The 19635-nt window shown below is 43.6% G+C and overlaps 1 protein-coding gene across 1 annotated transcript; it reads right to left on the reverse strand.

Moving 5' to 3' along the window:
* Window positions 1-8: 8 nt before the first annotated feature.
* On the reverse strand, window positions 9-12951 carry fhip2a (FHF complex subunit HOOK interacting protein 2). Its single transcript, XM_061086707.1, has 17 exons — window positions 12660-12951; window positions 11155-11233; window positions 9776-9945; window positions 9367-9471; window positions 9112-9234; window positions 8748-8963; window positions 8450-8646; window positions 7747-7861; window positions 7516-7592; window positions 7216-7408; window positions 6345-6508; window positions 5465-5611; window positions 5287-5377; window positions 4547-4690; window positions 3640-3780; window positions 2796-2899; window positions 9-2707 (listed from the first exon to the last, which is right to left on the reverse strand). The coding sequence occupies exons 1-17, from the start codon at window positions 12702-12704 to the stop codon at window positions 2596-2598; spliced, it is 2223 nt and encodes a 740-aa protein (XP_060942690.1). The 5' UTR covers window positions 12705-12951; the 3' UTR covers window positions 9-2595.
* Between the last annotated feature and the right edge of the window lie 6684 nt (window positions 12952-19635).

Genomic DNA, 19635 nt, shown 5'->3' on the forward strand with positions numbered 1-19635 from the left:
ACATCTCCTGCTGAAGACCTTTATCTTTATTTGTAGTTGGGACGGAGCATGTGAAATAAAACCATATTGTCCTGAATGAAACCTAAGAGGAGCAGTGAGGTGAAGACGGCTGCTGATGAGGAGCAAATGAACAGTGAGGTGATGGCTGTGAGGGACTGGAAGGCGGGGGGGACTGCATGCATCTTATCTTAATGTATCAGTTAATGCTTCTACACAATCACATAATCAAAGTGGGGGGTGAAGAAGCACGAGGAGGAGGAGGAAAGCAGCGATGAGCATGATACAGTGACTGGTCTGAAATCAGTTGGCAAATCAGATTTAAACTCAAGAGTTCTGTACATCTTCACAAACCAAACACAAGAGACAGAAGCACAGTAAGATCACAACACACTGCAGTGAGGCAGAACAGCCCCCCCCACGTCCATCAGAGGCGTGGTCAGAGATCCACAGTGTGAAGCAAGGCATCGTTTCTACCGGTCGGGTCAGAGCAAAGTGCTGACAGCTCACAAATCGCCTCTTTTCTCTCCCTCAACAGAAGAAAACGTATGTATAAGCATGCATATTACACCAGGTAGTATATCTCCATCGCTATTGTACACATACAATATACAACTGTACAGAAAAGAGTAGTTGATTTCTAAAAAATGTGCATGATTGACAATTACTGTGAAAAAGTGTCACGTTAAAATAGAAACGTTACTCATGATACATCCTAAATCCTTTTTTTTTGGTGTATGAAAGAAAATATTTAGAGGAAAAAAAAGCTTTTTTAATTATATTTACATAATAAATGTGGATGAAGAAAGACAATGTGCAAATCTGTTTCCATGCAAGCTGTTGCATAATGTCGTTCAGGTGCTTGAGATATGTGAGAGGAAAAAACAAATCAAAGCTCAAGACCGGGGACTCGCGGCTTCCATTCACGACTCCGCCCACACACACATGAACAAGGTCATCGCCATACACACCGACCGACCAATCACAGACACATTCACACGGCAACATCAGACAGGAAATAAAGTTAACGTTAAGATCTTGATACAGAAGAATTCAAACCGGATGTAAGTGGGGTAAGACTTTGATTTGAAGCCACCAGACTCCGGCCGAGCACAGCACTGTTTCCTTGTCATTCTAATTCTGCATGAAGAAATAATACTGAAGTAAACGCAACTACACATAGGTGATGACAACTTGCAGAGAAACACAAAGCTCTGCAGCCACAGACAGTGGTTTACATCGGCTACATTTTGTTCTTATAATTGTCTTTTCTTACTTTCTACTTTGCCGAGGAGGTTTTCATCAGCCTGTGGTTGTTTGTAAGAATACCTAAAACTACTCAACTGATTTCCTCCACAGGGATCCTGGAATCTTTTTCTTTACGATGGCGAGAAAGTCCGTTAACCTTGGAGGAGGTTTGCACAAAGGCCGGCTGGTTTTCTTATAAATCTTTTATAAATAAATCCAATCTGATTCAAGGTCCACGGCTGTAAGCGACGGTATTTCCAGAGGTTTTTATCCTCTGCACGCTCCCATGACTAGAGTAAACTAATTATTGCTGTAAAAACAATAACACAGATTATCTCAGATTTAATTAAACACTGTGTGTGAGAAAATAAACACTGGGTCTGGAGAAGCGAGATTTCGGAACAAAATTTGCTGCAGAATCAAAAACAAAACGTCTCTTTCCTAAAAGCCAACAACAGAAAAGGCATGAATGAAGTCAAATAATGTAACACGTGCAACGTGATGCAATGAGGTTCATGTGCAAATTAACCATAACTTGCTAAATTCACCATTTCACAGGAGAGAATGAGATGGATCTTTGGGCGACGGTGATCAAAGATGAGCTCTGACAGCACAAGCGAGTTTTAAAAGGCAACCTGAAAGCAAACAAATAAATAATAAGACGACTTGGTATTTAAAAAGGGAGCGCAGTATCGTGAATACTGCACATCAGGACTTTTGTAACTACACACACACACACACACACACACATTTGGGTTGAGGAGTAGTGGGTAGTTTCTCTGCAGCCTCTTGTCTTCAAACAGACAACATGTGAGAGAGCAGAGATTGTTTTTTTTTAAAATGTTTCAAAAAGAAACACGTTTCTGTAACTGAAAGGTGTGATCCCACACTAAGGCATTGACTTTTACAAATGGGCGACAACGGGACAGGAAATAAATACACAACATCTTTTCCCCTTGACATAATAATTACAGGGCTATCATCTTTTGGCTGGTGAGAGAGAAGATGGTGGGGTGGGGTGGGGGTGGGGGGATCGGGAGAGAGAATGCAGAGGCTGAAAGAGTCCAGTGAGCATCTCCCTGCACCTCAGCCTCCTCTTCCTCCTCCTCCTCTTCCTCTGCTGGCTGCTGGGCAGTGTCTGACCTTTTATACAGTGGAGCCCGAGAGGCCCGAGGAGGAGGGAGTGATGAAACCACGTCCGTGTGGGCTTTAACAGTCTTGCAGGGATGAGTGGTTAGTGGTAATGTTTTGCCGACCCTGTGTCACCAGTGCCAGTACACACCCAAAGGCCCGGGCTCATCCCGACCCCGGTCCGCCCGGCCGAGGCAGATGGACGAGCAGCAGGAGAGGTTACGGCGAGGAGGCGGCAGCTGCGTGGTATTTGACGAAGGCGATGGCCGCCAGCTCTTTGCAGAACTCCTCCAGCACGATCACGCCCTCCAGGAGAGTCATGTGGTCGATACTAAACGAGGAAACAATTGATTAAAAAAACTGCACCGGCTAAAGCAAACACAGGAGGTAAGTGCATGGAGCCGTGTGGAGGTACGTACTTGATGCCCTCGGGCTCCAGACCTAATAACCTCTTCCTCACGAGCAGCAGCTTGGGGGTGAAGTCTGGGATGCGATGGATCCTCGACATGAGATCTCCCACCACCTGCATCAACACACAGGGACATGGGAGGAGTTACCACACCACCACGGCCCTGCTTCCATCCTCAGGTCAGTCTTCCTCAAGCATCCCATTCAAATTTCTTTCCATATTATTAATAATATTCACATTTGAACAGATTTGTACTAAAGTAATCAATCTTTTCCTATTACCACTATCTATACAATCTTTAGAGAAGCAGCGTGTGAGTTGATAATCATTTAAGCATCATACCAGCAATAATACAGTATTAGAGAAGTAAAAATATGTTTTTTTTTCTGCTGCGAGATGTTTCCCCCCCCAGTAATGACATGACTGTTATTAACATTAAAAAACTTAAGACCACCACATGGACATTCGCTGCCTCCAGCTGCTTCTAAACTGCTGCTTCACTGTGAGCCACTGGGACCGGTTCTTAAGAGAAGGAGTTGGGCTGATTCCCAGAAGGAGAGGAGCTTTTCTTCCAGTAAGAAACGGGTCAAGTAGCAGCACGCAGAGAAGATTACAGAGAAGTGGAGTTCACACTTGCTCTGGCTTGAGATAAATTCCAACACTTAATTGTGACTTTGTTTTGCTGCACTGAACATTTTGCAAAAAACGAATCTTAAACACTTCACATTACTACACATGACAGAAAACATAAAGTTAAAACCTTAAACAACAGCGACTGTCTTCTCTGGGAATGGAAGTGTCTGCTATCAGGGCTGAATAAGATAAACAGGGCATAATCTGAACAGGAGTCTTACCCTGACGATGACGGAGAACAGAGACCTGCAGCCCGGGGCCAGGCTGATATAAGGGTCCAGCAGGTACTCGTGGAGGTGGGGGTGTGGCAGCAAAGACAGCTTGGACAGCACGGCGGTCACCTGCAGGTTCACGTCGTACGGCTGCGAGACAGAGGACACGTCAGAAGAAGCACCGACAATAACAACTAACTGAAAAATCTCACAGTAGTCAGAATGTGTCAATGACAAACGGGACAATTGATTTGATTTCCCAAAAGGCACACGCAGAAACCAGAGAGCTGCCAGCGAGTGCATTTTGCTTCTAAATCTCTATAAGTCATCTACACAATTCCATCTAACGTCATTTTTCACATTTATTTATAACGGGCACTTCTTTTAATTTTTCGAAATAATTGGAATGCTTCTGCATAATCAGCTGCTCATTTGCATTTTGCAACAGTAGAGGTATTCTGGAGCTGCGCTTGGGAACAGACGACCTCATTTAAACTCGGCTGCACTGAACACGTTCTACTGCAGGAGGATGAGACTGTTCGGATATACAGGCACAACAATTAAATCTCTACATACCGAACGCTTCATTGATTCACTGCAATCTGGTTGTACATGTCAAGCTAGATTAACCAGTTATACTTTGCTTCAGAAACCTCTGAATTAGTGAGTATATTATGTCTTAATATTTCAATCCGATAACAGGCGGATTCATTTGAATACAGGCGCTCGATTAGCAGAACACTACCTGTTCCCTTAGAGGCAAAGTTGCATTTCTGATTTTAAAGCCATAATTTTACTGTGTTATTTCGACAATGCAACTCAACTTAATACAGACATTTGGACAGTAAAGCGTACAGTTGTTCTGAATCATGACAGCAGTGCCCCAGATGTTTAGTATGTTGTGAATCAAACTGACCTGATCTAAGATGCGACCCATCCGGTCGAAGAGAACCTTGAGGAAGTGTCCCTCAAAGAACGGGTTGTCCAGGTTACACTTCTCGAAAGGTTTAGGATTCCCCCTCCAGTCCCACCGCTGGCACACCCCACAGAAGTCCCTGAACTGAGGGGAACAATTCAAACAAATAATGAGTGACGGTAACTCAGAAGCTGCCTCAGCTTTGTTGATAAAGTAAATAACATATAGATTGACAGCCTGTCTCCACTTACTCCTCCTTTCCAGATTTGAAGCCAAAAAAACCCCCTAGATTCCTAACTGCTAACACAGAGATGTCATTTGGAGCCAGGGTCTGTGGCGTAGTGACCAGGAGAAGGAAGCCACGGTATCGAGATACTAGCAATACACACTGAACCAATCACAGTCAGTCTCATGCTGGTTCAACCCATTTTTATAGCATCAAATAACTAATTAAATCTTAACATATCAGAAAGATGACAAAAAACAACCTAAAATAAGAAAATCATCTTTGACAAAATGTATTCAGAGTGTAATCTGACTTTAGATTGGTTCATGTCTTATACACTAACATGGAGGAGAAGGGACATATGACCTATGCTGAATTCAAACAGCAGGTGGTGATTGAGATGCTTTGGCTTCACTTTTGGGGAGCAGTCATGACACCCATCTTTATATTTTTTGGTGAAACGCTCCAAGAAAGTGTTCAGGATTTAGGAATCTTCAAAAGAGTGAGATCTCACCTGTCTGTGAGCGTCTCTGAGGTAGGTGTCATAGCCTGTTCCTTCAACGTGATTCGATGACTTGGCCTCATCAGGCACCAGGCACAAGAAACTACAGGAATAAACATGGAAGAGTTACAACTTTAAGACTCAAACAGGCAGAGCAACCCTACACATGTTGTATCATGTGCTCTGTCACCTGTTGACTATCTTGTGGACCTCCGTCTTCCCGTCGGACTTGAGGTGGTCGGGACTCTGCGGTGGAGAGGAGCTGAGCCAATCAGAACCAGACAGCCTGCTGTCTGGAGACAGGTCATCACCGAACAGTGGATCCTCCTCGAGGTCTCTGCAGAGAGAACACAAGTTCATCAAATAAATTACCATTATTTATCAGATTTCAATGATTTTTTTTTATCGTGCAACAAGACATATCAGGTGGATTAAAGGAACCAACTGGTTGTTATGTTGTTAAATGTTTTAACGCTTGTAAGATTTCAATTTGAGATTCACAAGATCTGATAGTAGTTAATTACGCTTGGGGCCTGTGGCAACTTTCAAGTCTGTTATATAATGGACAGATTTTTAAATGGGACTTTTATGAAAAGTTTTTTTTTTTTTTTTTTTTAAAGAGTGTCAACTCTTCTGCAAACCTATAAAAACGACATGACAAATATGAAAGAATGTGTGAAAAAAAAGCAGCTTGAAATATTTAATTCCTAGGAAAATTATCAACAGTAAATATTGAGAAAAGTCTCATTAGGTTTATGTCTTGTTATGATAATTCATCATTCAAGACAAAGACAAAAAAACACAATCACTGCTCATTATAGTTCAGTCTCATTAGACTGACTTTGATTTACAGCAGCAAGTGGCGGACTTAGATTATCATGATCCCACTCGGTTGTGGCTCAGAAGAATCTCAACACAGTGATGAATAATTCATGAAGTGGCAGAACATCTAAAAACCACAGCTAGTTGATGCATTCAATTTATTTCTGCCGGACTGTGTCTGTGCAGGGATTTCCCATAACGTGTGTGTTCGCAGCTCGGCGAGGTCAAGGTTAGAGGCAGGTCCTTACACGGCGTCGTGGGGCTGCCCGTTCTCCAGCGGCTCCCGCTCCTCCTGCGGTTTGTTCTCCAGGTAGTTCCTCTCCCCCAGGCTCCGCAGCACCAAGCTGTGCAGGATGTGCTCGTTGGGTTTCTGAATGAGATGCTCGAACAGCCGCAGCGTCATGATGCTGATCTGAGGACAGGGAGGACAGAACGAGAGTCACCTCCCACTTCACATCAACAGCAATGTGCCAAGCGTTTGCTCGCTGACAGAAAAGTGGGCAGATGCTGCTAAACATCGAAGAGATGAGTCATCCCTCTTTTGTGTGAGGAAGATGTGAGCAGTCGCCTTGTCAGATACTTATTAAAATTCATGGTTTGTGTGATCAGTGGAAATCTGAATCTTTGAAGGGCAGATGGCCATTTGTTGGAAACTAAGGACATTCGTGTTTGGACCTGGAATTAAAATTTGTCCTGATGTGATCGGATCTCACTTTCTACATGCAAATAATCACCAAGTGATGTTTCTAGACATTAGATGTGATTGATGTCAATGTGTGTGTGTGTGTGTGTGTGTGTGTGTGTGTGTGTGTGTGTGTGTGTGTGTGTGTGTGTGTGTGTGTGTGTGTGTGTGTGTGTCATCACAAGTAAGAGATGGACACAACAGAGTCTGAAGAAGATAGGAGTAGTTATGTGATGTTCAGTGTTGATATTGAGGTGGTGGCTACTAATAATATCAACGCATTGAACAGCATTAAAATCCTTCAGATTAATTGTGTAATTGTAGCAGGTCAGAGGACGTCAGCTGTGTAGGTGCTCCTTTATATGCATCCCAGCCCAAATCAGAATGTGGTTTGAGTGATTAGTTCTCCTGAAGATAAACATCTGTGTGATAAGCACCTCGTCGGACAGGTGGTCACAGTGCTCAATGAGTCTGTGTCTGAGAGGAGTCTGGGCGACGGTCGCTGGAGTCTCTGCATCTTTGTCCTCTCCCAGCAGGAAGTAAACCATCTCCTGCAGCAGAGCCTCCGAGGTCACCTGCCTGATGATCCTGTTCAGCAGGGCGGTGGACGTCAGGATTCCAACCTCAGACCTGTTTGCACCGAGAGGTAGAGCTCATTAGTCACTGAGCACTCACAACCCACTGACAAGAAAGACAAGGAACTTCAGTTCGGGGTGATTGATTGATTGAGGACTTACGTCTGCATGAGCTGTGGTTCCATCACAGACACAAAGAATCTTTCCCTGACTGCTTTTGCCATCACTGTAGCAGCCAACTGAAAGGCAGGGGAGAAAAACAAAGAGAAGCTGTTCAGCCGTCTGTGCTGCTCGGATACAAAAAAACTTCTTTGTATGGAAGTTCTTTCAATGTGTCAACTCTGACTAAAACATGACGCATCAAAACACAGTGAGTCAGCAGTGGTGACGGACCTTGTTAGCCTCCTTGATAAGCTGGTCAAAGTAATCTAGCCAGGACAGGAAGCTGATGAGAGCCCTCTTCCCTGTGAACACAGCAGCATCCTCCTTCAGGTTGTACACATCCAGACTGAAAGAGAGAAGAAGACAAAACCACTTTTTAAAATTATCCACAGAGAATATCGTTTGAACAATTATGTTGTAATGACACAGTTGCAACAGGACCGATTTAATTGAATATGTGCTTTTATGGCTAATTCATGGTTTCAGTCCGCTATGGTGGTAAATATTGGCATCCACCCATGTCTGCTATGGTGAGTACGGACCTTTATGCATTTCAACATTTTCCAGTACAGTTGGTGCAAAAAAAGAAAAGAGAAAGAACGTGGATGCTTATTTTAAAAAAAAGGCTGTGCAAGGAGAGCCAGTAGCCACTTTGTACAACCCAACTTTGAAGATATACAAGGACACACAACTGTACACTGACTGAACGTGTTGTCTGCACATGTTCCAGGTGCAATATGTCCACCTACTGAGAAGGAATGCGGGATAAGGTGTGCATGTGAGGGATGTCAGACCAACGCTGGCCCTCATTTTGGTATGAATGGGACTGCAGGCATGTATGTGTGAGCAGAATGAGTATACAAATCTCGGGCAGACATGGACCAAGGACAGTATGATCAACCCTTTAGGAGGTAAACACTAGAAAGACATTTACCCCCAGTTGACTGCCTCCACTGTCTCAATGTCCAGGGGGTCCAGGGACTGTGGCAGGGCTTTGTAGAAGGAGACCAGCCGGTCAGTCAGAAGCTCACAGAGCTCCGTGTTTTCTATGATACACTTGGCAGCAGCAGGCTCTGGTAAACTGACCAGCAGCATTAGGCCTTCACACGCCTTCACCACTATCCTGCCATCCTGAGGGGATAAGACGTGGATAGAAAAGAGAACATGGGTCAAGGACACCAACTTTAAACTCACAACAAAGGTAAAAAAAAGTTGAATCATAGGTTACTCACAGGGCTTTTAGTGAGGTTGAGGAGGGAGGTGACCAGATTGTAATTGTTACTGTTGTTGTTGTTGTTGCTGGTTGGACTTGCGGTGGAGGCGGCAGCAGCAGCCTGTGGCTCCTCTGGCCCCCCCGCCTGTTCCCCTGTGAGAGACTGACCAGTGTCTGGAGCCTTCACAGACTCGGCTCTTCCAGGACTCCTCAACTCAGGTTTCTTTGACTTATTCTGCAAGAAACGTCACAAAATTTGAGACATTTTCTGAGCTAGGTTTTTAAAATCTTGTAAGGTTCTTGCAAGTAATATATACAAATGAATATTTATGAATGTGAAGCTTTTATAATTGTATTTCTCTCTAGTGTCATAGCAAACCCACCTCAAGGAAGAAGTTCACAAGATACGGGTCCTGTTTCAGTTTGGCACAAACTATACAAAGGAACTGGATCTCTTCATTTTCGGTTGGAGCAGCGAGCACGTCCCCACACAGACGGACTAGTTTCTGAAAGCACATTTTAACAGCCACAGTAGAAAAAAGTTCTATATAAGTTACATAGGCTGTCAGTTAATGGACTATTTTCAGGAAAAAGAATGATCAAAAGTTCTCCGTTATCTAGACTGGTACACATCTTACCTGTACAGGTCTGTGAACGTTGATATGTGGCAGGAGAGGCTGACGGATGTGGGCTAGCAGCTTTGTGTAGAAGGTTAGCACCTGCTGCTTCATTCCTGGAGGACACTGAAAAACATACAAACAGAAAATGTTCAGAATATATTAGGGTCTTCCACCAAAACAGATCCATCCACTCAAGTGGGGCTGGGGCCACGATTTTCTGACCAAAATCTTTGTCCAATTAGCCTTTGGATTCACTGTTGCACTTCAGCCGATTGCACAATAACAGCTGTGTCCAGTTTCCCCAAACTCCACGGCTCTTTAATTTAATTCTCTGCCTTGATTTCTTCTAAATTTTATCTGATATCACTTAGGTGTCTATCTCCCTGAATTTGTAGTTCATGTAGTTACCAAAGCATGAGTGTCTTACATCGGCCTTGCCCAAGGTGTAGAGAGTCTCCAGGATCTTGTGGTGCAGGAGATACTCCATGCACGGCCCCGTCTCTCCAGACTCCCTCTCCCCTTCCTCCTGGGTCAGGATGTCCAGCATCTGTTCCAGGTGGGATGGGATGTTGGTGTCTGTGACTGGAGCTTTGTCATCTAACAGGAGAAAACACAAAAACATGCAAGAACCTGTTTGTCTATAATGTAAAAAAAAACACAAAGGAAAAGGCCTCTTAGTTTCAGCATAAAAAAGCTAAATTCAAACCACTTCACCTGTGCAAAGCTACAACTTTTCTTTTTCTCGTTAACAGACTAAGGCAAACCTGCCTAACTGCATAGCACCAAGGGTAAAATGAACTTCACTCCAGTTACAGAAAGGTTATTTCAATATTCTGATAAACTGATCTTTGTTATTAAAAAATAATCATCGTAAGGCTAATTCAACTGTGATTGCCAATAGCTCCTTGGCTAGCTTCACAGAAACTGGATAGGGAACAAGCTGGCAAGCAAAAGGGCAATGCATAATGCACGAATAAGAAATAAGGATTAATTCCAACAATATTATGCACAAGTGGTTGCGTGGTGGTCAAGAAAGGTCAGTTTGCAAAACCAGTGATTATTCTATTTCTTATATATTGTTGTTTTTTATATTGTTGTTTTATGTACAAAAGTAGTGCACCAATGACACCAAGGCAATTTCCTGTATGTGCAAACATACCTGGCAAATAAAAGAATTCTGATTCTGATTCTGATTACGTGAAAACAAGTTTGTTTATGCAATACTTGTAGAACACATAATCCCTTGTTGTGAGTGAAGAGTGAGAGAAGGAGACTTTCCTGGTCAAATTATTCAAAAAAGCAGATGTCAGTCAGTTTGGTAAACATTACATTACTTGGTTTCACCACCAAGCACCAGCTTAAATGAAAACGACAGTCACAGAGCACACAGAGACTTCTACTGGTGCAGAGCACACAGGTGAAGGAACTACTCTCACAGACTGGAGCTGGTCCACATAGTTGATAGTAACCCAACCAGGACAACATTCCCAGCATTCTCCACAGTCACGAAATGTTAGTTATGCAGTTTACAATTTCAAATGCTGCAATTTGCTCATAAATCAAGTTTAAGTCGACTCTTTAAGATTGTATTTTAATAGTAATGAATTGATTCATCGACATGGAATATATCTTAATCTATACTACTCTTTTACACACTATACAAATCTTCTGAACGGGCCTAGATCTCCCTCATTGAAGTCAAACCTACGACTGGTGCCCTTAAACAGACTTCATCTTTGCACAACAATAAATCTACACTTAAGGAAAACCTGATCATAGCATTCACATCAGTGTCTCTCTTCTTACCTGAAGTCTCGATGTAATAATGTGTAATGGCCTTCCAGTGATAGACAAAATCCTCCTGCAAGGGCAGCGATGGGGCAAGCTGCAACAGGGAAAGGATATTGAAATTATAAACATGACAACTTTACCAACAAGTATATGTTTATACAGCTGGAACTGAGATATCCTGCTAATTACAACACTAACATGAAGACATGTGTCAAGTCACTTTAGCATTTTAAAGAGAGATTGAGAAAGTGTTTGTTATGAGGATGGTTCTTTGAGTTTGATCTAATAGTTTCAAATTAGATAGTTCAACTTCATTGCTTGAATGATGCTAGTTTCAGGGTTTATACACATTTTGACCAATGGATTTCCATGACTTTTCCATGACTTTTCAACAACTTTAAACCAAATTTCCATGTCCAAACATTTTGTGAAATCTCGGTCACAAAATGTAGTATTTAAACTAGCAATGAGAATTCTAAGGCACCTTACGCATACGCTCTCATACTAACTCAGTTATTTTGAGAGCGTATTCCTGCTTATATTTTGAGCGTATTTCTTTAAAAGCATGTGAATTATTTAAAACTCAGCATAAATGAACGTCATGAAAATATGAATAGAACAAATTTCCATGACTTTCCCAAAACTTTTGGGATTTTATTTTTTTCCAGGACTTTTCTAGGCCTGGAAATACACATTTTACAATTCCAGGACTATTCCAGGTTTTTCATGACCGTAGGAAACCTGTAGTTTGCCAAATGCCAGAGTCCAAGTTGTGATCAAAGTTTCAGAATTTAACTTTCCCTTTTAAGTGACCCAGGAGTGACACTTGTTATTGATCTTATTGACATTTGTTTAAACAGCCGAATTAAACGTTTCCCTGTAAACCTGAGTGAGAAGTGATCACTCAGAAAACCCCTGACATGTAGCAGCTGGAGAACAGGTACCAGGCAGGTAGCTGCTGGTTTGAAGCTAGTTAGCTAGCTGGCTAATATAAGCTATATGACGCTTTTCTGAAACGCGGTGCGGCACAACCAAACCAACTGTGTCTGAAATATTAATGACGAGGCGTTTACACAACATAAGCCGAGCCTGTCCCGGCGTTTCGACACCGCTCCTCGTCATGAGACCCCGCTGTTTGACACGGGGGAGCTAACCAGCTAGCTACGGCCGTTAGCTTAGCTTCTTGCGGCTATTATCAGCTGACGTCGGGGGCTAACGCTCAGTTTGTGGAGATATGTGTTAACCATGTTGACGAGCTGAGATTCCGACTTAACACTGACGAGTCGCTTTGTTAGTTCGTGACAAACAAAAAACACACGTTGGTACATTGTAGCTAGCGGGGAATAAAAGACAAATAGACAACACAAAACGCTAATGAGCTAGCTCGCTAGTTAGCAGCGTATTCCCTATGCTGACGTTGTGTTGACGTCTGGGAGAGCAGAGGCCTCGGCTACAGCAAACACACAATACACATCACAGACCCAGTAGATGAACACATGGTGTGGTTGTATGTAACCCACCGCTTCCACCGCATGCTGGAGGATCGAGGTGAATTTGGAGAACATTTTGTTCTTCGACTGGACCAGTTTCTCCCGAGAAGACCTAGAGAATTCCTCTATCTTCTTCTTCCTGTTTCCGCCGCCTCGATCCAGATTGGAGGTTTCATGCACCGACCCTTGAAACGGAAGAGGAGAAGCCGTCAGCAGTAAAAACGGAAGAGCACGTTGGACCCGGTTGGACCTGGCACAGCCGCCGTAAACAAGCCACACGTCCCCCGGACCAGACACTGGAGTAGCGTTACACTTTGGACACGGTGGCACTTCCCTCGCCAAACACTGACGCGAGCGCACCAGCAGGGGGCGCAGCGAGCCCGGACACAAGGGGGTCTTATAATCACAGACAGCGATTAGACGCATACAAAGAGAAGAAGAAGCATCGGTGTTTCTCTGCGTGGAGACGAGAATCAATGAGCACGTATGGAGCAGAATGTTATTCATATAAACACAAGCGGCATAAATTAATGTGGAAAATCTCAGTCAGCTGGAAAATGTCTCTGATCCTCCTCCTCCTACGTGATTGGAGCTGCTTCCCTCGGATTGCAGCGTTTTCTTTTTTTTTTTAAATTATCATGAACCGAAAACAAGTCAAATAGATCGGCCTCATATTTTCCTTTTGGTGTGGGGGGGGATTGCTCCAGAGCGCCAGTCAACTTTCCGACTGAGCTCAAACAGCCCAGTCATCCCAGAGGAAGGCAGGAGAAGTAGGTTGGCTGCTTCTAGGCGGATGCAAATGATCTGATCTCATTCACATAGTCTGCAGTTCTGTGACATTATGTTCAAATATGGACACAAAGTTGCTGGAGAATAAAAGGGATGCTGTCTGGTCCAGGACACGCCCTGCATGCATGCCTGTCGCTGCTGGGAAAGTGCTCTCCCCATCGCGCAGCCTGTGTAGTCTGGTCTGCAGGCTAAACACTTCCATGCCTTTAATATTCGTTGAAAAACTTAGATAACATCAGGTTGTTCGCCTTCCATCCATCCTTCCTCCTGCAACCGCACCGGGGCTTCTCCTCCTCATCCTCCTCCTCCTCCTGACAATCCCTGCAAAAGAAAGGAAGAAAGAAAGAAAGAAAGAAAGGGGCTCTACCTACCGGGCATGTCTGCTGCTAGAGGTGAGTCTCTTTTGCCGCAGAAGCCTTCATAACAGTACACACACACAGCTGGAAGTCCTATTACTGTCCTGAGTGTCCTCCTTCGACTGGTCTTGGTTCAGGGATGGACGCAGTGGAGAACAGAGCCCATTCGCGTCGTCTTTCTGGAGGCAGCGTTAATAATGACTGTGTCTCTAAGTAGGTTACACCGGTGCATGGCTGAAACTACACCTTCCACTGCTGCAGCCCTCAAGTTGTCTTGTTGATATGGACAGTTGTGTTATTCTGGTGCAACTATAAATAGATCCCACTGCTTTTTTGCACATGCACCTCCTCTGATTGCTGTTTTTGTGGATGGTTCGTCTGTAAGCAGGGGTGGTGCATGTGTTTAGTGAAAGGCTGCACACACTTAATTGTTGCCTATACGTGCAAGCTGTAGACCTGGGTTAATTCTCAACTGTGTGGTTGTGATGCAGTGGAGTTGTGTGATCACCCCAGTCAAGCCTTTAGTGAAGTGATGGAGGAAGGAACAAACTATTGGTGTCACTGTGTCTGCTGCTGATTCCAGGTCAGATCAACCTGCAAACCGTGCAGGTGGACCCTGTAGTCCTCTCCAGGTGGACCTTAGGGCTGACCTGGATTCCTGTCAGGTGACCGTGTTGGAGGCAGAAGTGATAAAACACCTCCAGCTGTTCCTGCTGTGATCAGATTGTCTGGCTGAGACAATATGACATGTTTCTTGGGGACATATCACCTCTTGTCCAGGGGGCTTCTTTGGTTGGAGCTGACTGGTGGGTTAGTTACACAGGTAGAAACCCACAGAGGCTAATGGGCATGGACCCCCCCCCGCGGCCGGGTCCAGTTGCCTTTGGGCAAATAAACCTGATTGATTGATCGACCTAAACATTATTATAGTAAATCTGCAGCTGCATTCACCATGACTGGTCTGATCCTGTTATTGAATGAATCATACACCTCTCATAAAGAGCCTCTATGGCTGTATGTCACTGCCCCTTCCATCACTGACGTGGTCTCTACTGTATGTGTCCTTCGTGGCTGCGGGTGGAGATCGATGGAGCTCAGAGCCCATGCAGCGACTCACATCCCCTCTGTGGGACATGGATCTGATTAGCATGCTTAAGCCCCCAGCAAACAGCTCATCTTTACTCATGAAGTAACAACCCCAAAGGTTACTCTTATTTATATGATTATTCTCAGGTATATGTTACTCTATTATGTCTGCTTTATGTTACTGTATTGTATTTAAATAATTGTAAGTTATGTGCTGGGAGCTCAGTGTTCATGTGAGAGGGTTCCTATTCAGAAAATTGTTACAAAGGTCCTGTGTCCTGAATGTTCAAGGACACAGTTTTTGCACTTCAGATAATGTGTAGAAGACACTGTTGTTCACAGAATTAAATGTGACATTTGAAGTGAGTTGAGCAGTCTTATTTTCCTCATTTTTTGTAATGCCTTTGAATAATATGGGGGACATGAATCGCAATATATCGCAGAATCGAATCGCAATATTGCAGTATCGCAATATATAGAAGAATCGCAATACTATTGAATCGTCACATTTTTGCCAATTCCCACCCCTAGTGCATTGGCACAAATGTCATATGTATGGGACAATATGTAAATGGTAAATGGTTTTGTATTTATATAGCGCTTGATGACCACTCAAAGCGCTTTACAGTACAGTTTTACATTCACCCATTCACACACACATTCATACAGTGCATCTATTCGCAGTACTTTCTTATTCTATGGGGGGCTATTGAGGGTTCAGCATCTTGCCCAAGGACACTTCGGCATGCAGATGGGTCAGACTGGGGATCGAACTGCCTACCTTCAAGTTTGAGGACGACCGCTCTACCCCTCAGCCACAGCCGCCGAATAACTAATTTGATCAGAAGTCAATGCTTCCACAGCTAGAGTGGTCATAGTGCTCCCATTTCATATGCACTTGAAATTTTGATGTATATGTGTTTTACTGCAGATAAACAATTCAATGTAAATACATTTTTGTTTAGCATGCAGAGAACCTACATGCACCTCCCCATGTTTTGGCTATAGTCAGAATGTCATCTGATTGATAAATCGACTGACAGGGAATTAATTGGCACATATTTTGACAAAAAGCCAAACTTTCTCCTCTTCAGCTACTCGGTTGTGAGGATATGCGGCTTGTTTTTGTTGCATCAGATTGCTGGATTGTTGGTTGGCCAAAAAAACAGTTTGAAGAACCCACACGGGACTGAAGACATTTATAATGAATATGTTTTTCTGTTTTTTTCCTAATGTTTTATGGAGGAAAATACTGATTGGGAAAACAGTTACAAGTCGCAGTCCTATTGGATTATTGACATTATCCCTCAACTTTAATGTTCATTTTAAAGCTCCTCAAAGCTGAAACTTGTTCCCTGGTTTTATTATTACCTCTGTCTGACCTCTGTCTGTCTGTTAGGAGGATTACACAACAATTACTGAAGGGATTACTGCAAAATTCGTTGGAAGGATGTGGTATGGGTCAGGGAAGTACCCACAAAATGTTGTTGCGGGTCCAGATCAGGGGGCGGACACAGGAAGTTATTTCTAAGTTTTTTTCCACATTGTCATCGATTACCTAGAGCAGAGGTCTTCAACAGAGGGTCCGCGACCCCTAGGGGGTCTGTGGAGGTACTGGATACAATTTTTTATTTTTTTAAATAATTTTTTATTTATTTTCCAACCAATTTTTTTCCCACAAATTTAAATGTCTTAAAATACACATTAACATGCATCCAACATATTGTGAGGCTGATTTGAACCTCTGCCTGACAGCCTGCATCCGTCCAAGATTAGATAAGTTGTGTGCTACCCATCAGGGTCCGACATCTCACTAATGTGGGAGTATGTGTGCCATCCACAGATAGCTTGAGGATTCACTGTCTCTTCTACATGTATGTTTAAAATAAAAACATGAATCTGTGAATTAGTGTAATAGCTCAGTGTTGTATGCAAGACGTATGTTTATAAAAGGCAGTGTCATGGCCACCCTGTACCTCGCATGTTTAAATTAAAAACATGAATATATGAAAGAAAAAATATTTGAATAGTTTAGTTTTGGATGCACAATAACAGGGTAGCTATGTTTATACATGGCACTAGGCCCAATTCAATATAAAACACAATTTTATACACTATATATAATATGGGGTCCCTGCTCCATCTCTCCACCGGTTTGGGGGTCCTTGGCCTGAAAAACATTGAAGACCCCTGACCTAGAGATTAAGTCATGGATCTTGATGAGATAAGTCAGGCAGGTGTAGGGGACTGCTATTTATGAGTGTGTGCAATTTGGGGGGATAATAAGGGGCCTGTTCGTAAGGGGACTGTTGGGCCTCGGCAAAGTTATAAGCTCTGAGTGTCATTCTAGTTTTATGTTATGTAGTATTGTCAATAATACAGTAAACACCAATCAAATACACGCAGGAAAGATTCAAACTAAAACATTTTGGGTGATTGATTGATTATTTTCCCCATTGCAGGAAGTCAAAAATTGTAATCAATTCAATCAAATGACTTCAAGGTTTTCTCCTCTCAGTATACACACCTATGATGAGCCTCATTTTCACTTGTCCAGCCAGCATCAGCCATTAATGATCTCTCAGTCCTGCAGTCACCCACCCCCCCACCTCTGCTATCAGCACAGGGCCATCACCTTGGAAGAGATGCCCTTCCATTAGTCACCCCACCTTATAATAAACCCTCGCGGGCATACAACTCTTTCCCAGCCTTTTAGTCTCATCATATTTCCAGTGCTGTTTTCCTTTTGTCGGGAATCGCCTGGCATGATAGAATCAAACCTTTAGTATCCTGGGGGGTTTTCACAGAGCACATATTGCATATATTATTTCAAGCAGTGCAGCCATTTTCGTTTCTCCCTGTGAGTCGCTCATTACGAGGCTGATGGCCAATCAGCTAAGGGGTGAGGTACATTGTTCAAGGTCACCCTGGGAGTTGAGGGATTATGTTTCTTATCAAATTCCTCCATCTACTGTACATTCTCCCTCTTGGTGTGGGAAACCTCCCTCTGTTTTTCCATTTAGCAGAATCTCACCATTTATTTTAATAGCTGTGGGGTTTCTTCCCTGTTTTGGTTAGCGGTGCCGGTTAATGAATTGTTCATCTTGGACCATTTAGGCCGGGCGTCTGTGGGTTTGTTAATGGATGTGGGTCAGTGTTGGTCATATCTTATAATAGATTTGATGAACCTCTTTGGAGACATTGTGGTACCGGAGTGAAGTGTGCTGAATTGATGTATTGTAGGTTTTTCCTCTCCTCCTAACAAAAGTATTTACCAGAAGGTTCCAATGTTAAAATGTAAAAGTCCTGTAACCTAAAGCAATATGCATAAAATATTTTTCTCTCTAAAATCCCCGATCATGTTAAATCTTCATGTAACTTTTATGCTTCACTGTATGGGCAGGAACTTTTCCTGTGGTCGCACTATAAAGTAATCATCACATCTGGATGTCTCCATTGCTTTAAGTGACTCTTTCCCCCGACACCTTGTACATCTCCAGTCTTGTCTTGCTTTGACTTCCTTCTCCGCCCCGCCCTTTTTTTTAGAGCGGGTTTAGCACATCCTGAACACCGTGCCTGTTACACTGCAGTGCACTCCTGATGATCAATGGTTGATGAAAAAAAGGAGGCAAGGCTCCATTCTGCAGTAACCCAATCTGATGCCTCCTCCTTGTCCGACCACTGGAGAGATCTGCTCATGCTCCAGCAGCATGACCCTCTGCATCAGCACTTTTCTGTCTCTCTCTCTCTGTCTCTCTGTCTCTCTCTCTCTCTCTATGTTTACTGTATAGCATGTAGGAGGGTTTGCTGTGCACGCGCATGCATGTGTCCTGGCAAAAGGCTGAATAATTGATGTGCTGGGGAAGGAGTGAAAGTGCTGCCGGACGGGACGGTGTGTGTGGGAGTGTGTAGAGATGGGGGAGAGGAATACGGAGAGGAATCAGCCCGGCTACGATGGGCTCTGCAACTACGCCCAAAAAATCACCTCCTGCTTCGGACTGGATGGTAAGAGATGGGAAACATAAAGAGCTGTGTGTGTGTGGGTGTGTGTGTGTGTGTGTTTCTTCCAGTGCGGAGCAGGATGCAGAAACAGCCGAGGCTATGAAAACACTCGGGATGTGTTATGTGTGCGATGCTAATTTGTCTGCTTGCAGGGGCGGCAGTCTTGTTTTACAAGCATGTGTGGGCTGATCTGTGGGTAGTTGTGGCAAAGCGACCACACAGTGGATGACAGTTGGAGGGCAGCGCCTCAATGCAGCAGAGTAGAATGTCCTCAGGTACGCTCAGGTCCATGTGTCTGCGTGTGGGGCTGTAAGAGCTCACGTCTTCCAGCTCATGACTACCACATCTTATCTCTTCTCTGAGAATAAAAGTGTGCTTCTAAGCTTAATGTATTTGAATTAGATCAAGTCCCGTATTGATGTGAATAGCAACTCAGGCTGTCGAGCTCCAGACCTCCTGCCTCTGCTCTGCTGTGCACCTTGTCAGACAAAGAGGAACCTGATGTCCAGGCCGAGCCCGACATCTCCAGACAAAAAGGGTATTTCGTGCTTTGTCATTGTCTGCTGCTGCTCATCAGGTCTATGGACCCCAGTGATTCATTTCATTTAGTAGGAGAAAGAAGAGATCTGTGATTAGACCTATCAGTTTGATAAATATCATGTCATGGAGGGTGTTTTATTATTAATCAGCTTATAGCTCTGTCTTTTGCATAATGTTTTCCCATAATGTTTCCAGTGCCTATCAGTGCACTGTGGAGTTGCATTGCTTTTGAG

This window comes from Limanda limanda, chromosome 15 (genome assembly GCF_963576545.1).
Source record: "Limanda limanda chromosome 15, fLimLim1.1, whole genome shotgun sequence".
NCBI classification, from domain to species: Eukaryota; Metazoa; Chordata; class Actinopteri; order Pleuronectiformes; family Pleuronectidae; genus Limanda; species Limanda limanda.

Coding starts and splice junctions, on each gene's coding strand:
- fhip2a (XM_061086707.1), bottom strand. CDS start 12,704: ATGTTCTCCAAATTCACCTCGATCCTCCAGCATGCGGTGGAAGCG. Junction 11,234..12,659: donor TCCAGCATGCGGTGGAAGCG/GTGGGTTACATA, acceptor TCCCTGTTGCAG/CTTGCCCCATCGCTGCCCTT. Junction 7,862..8,449: donor GTGGAGGCAGTCAACTGGGG/GTAAATGTCTTT, acceptor TCTCTCTTTCAG/TCTGGATGTGTACAACCTGA.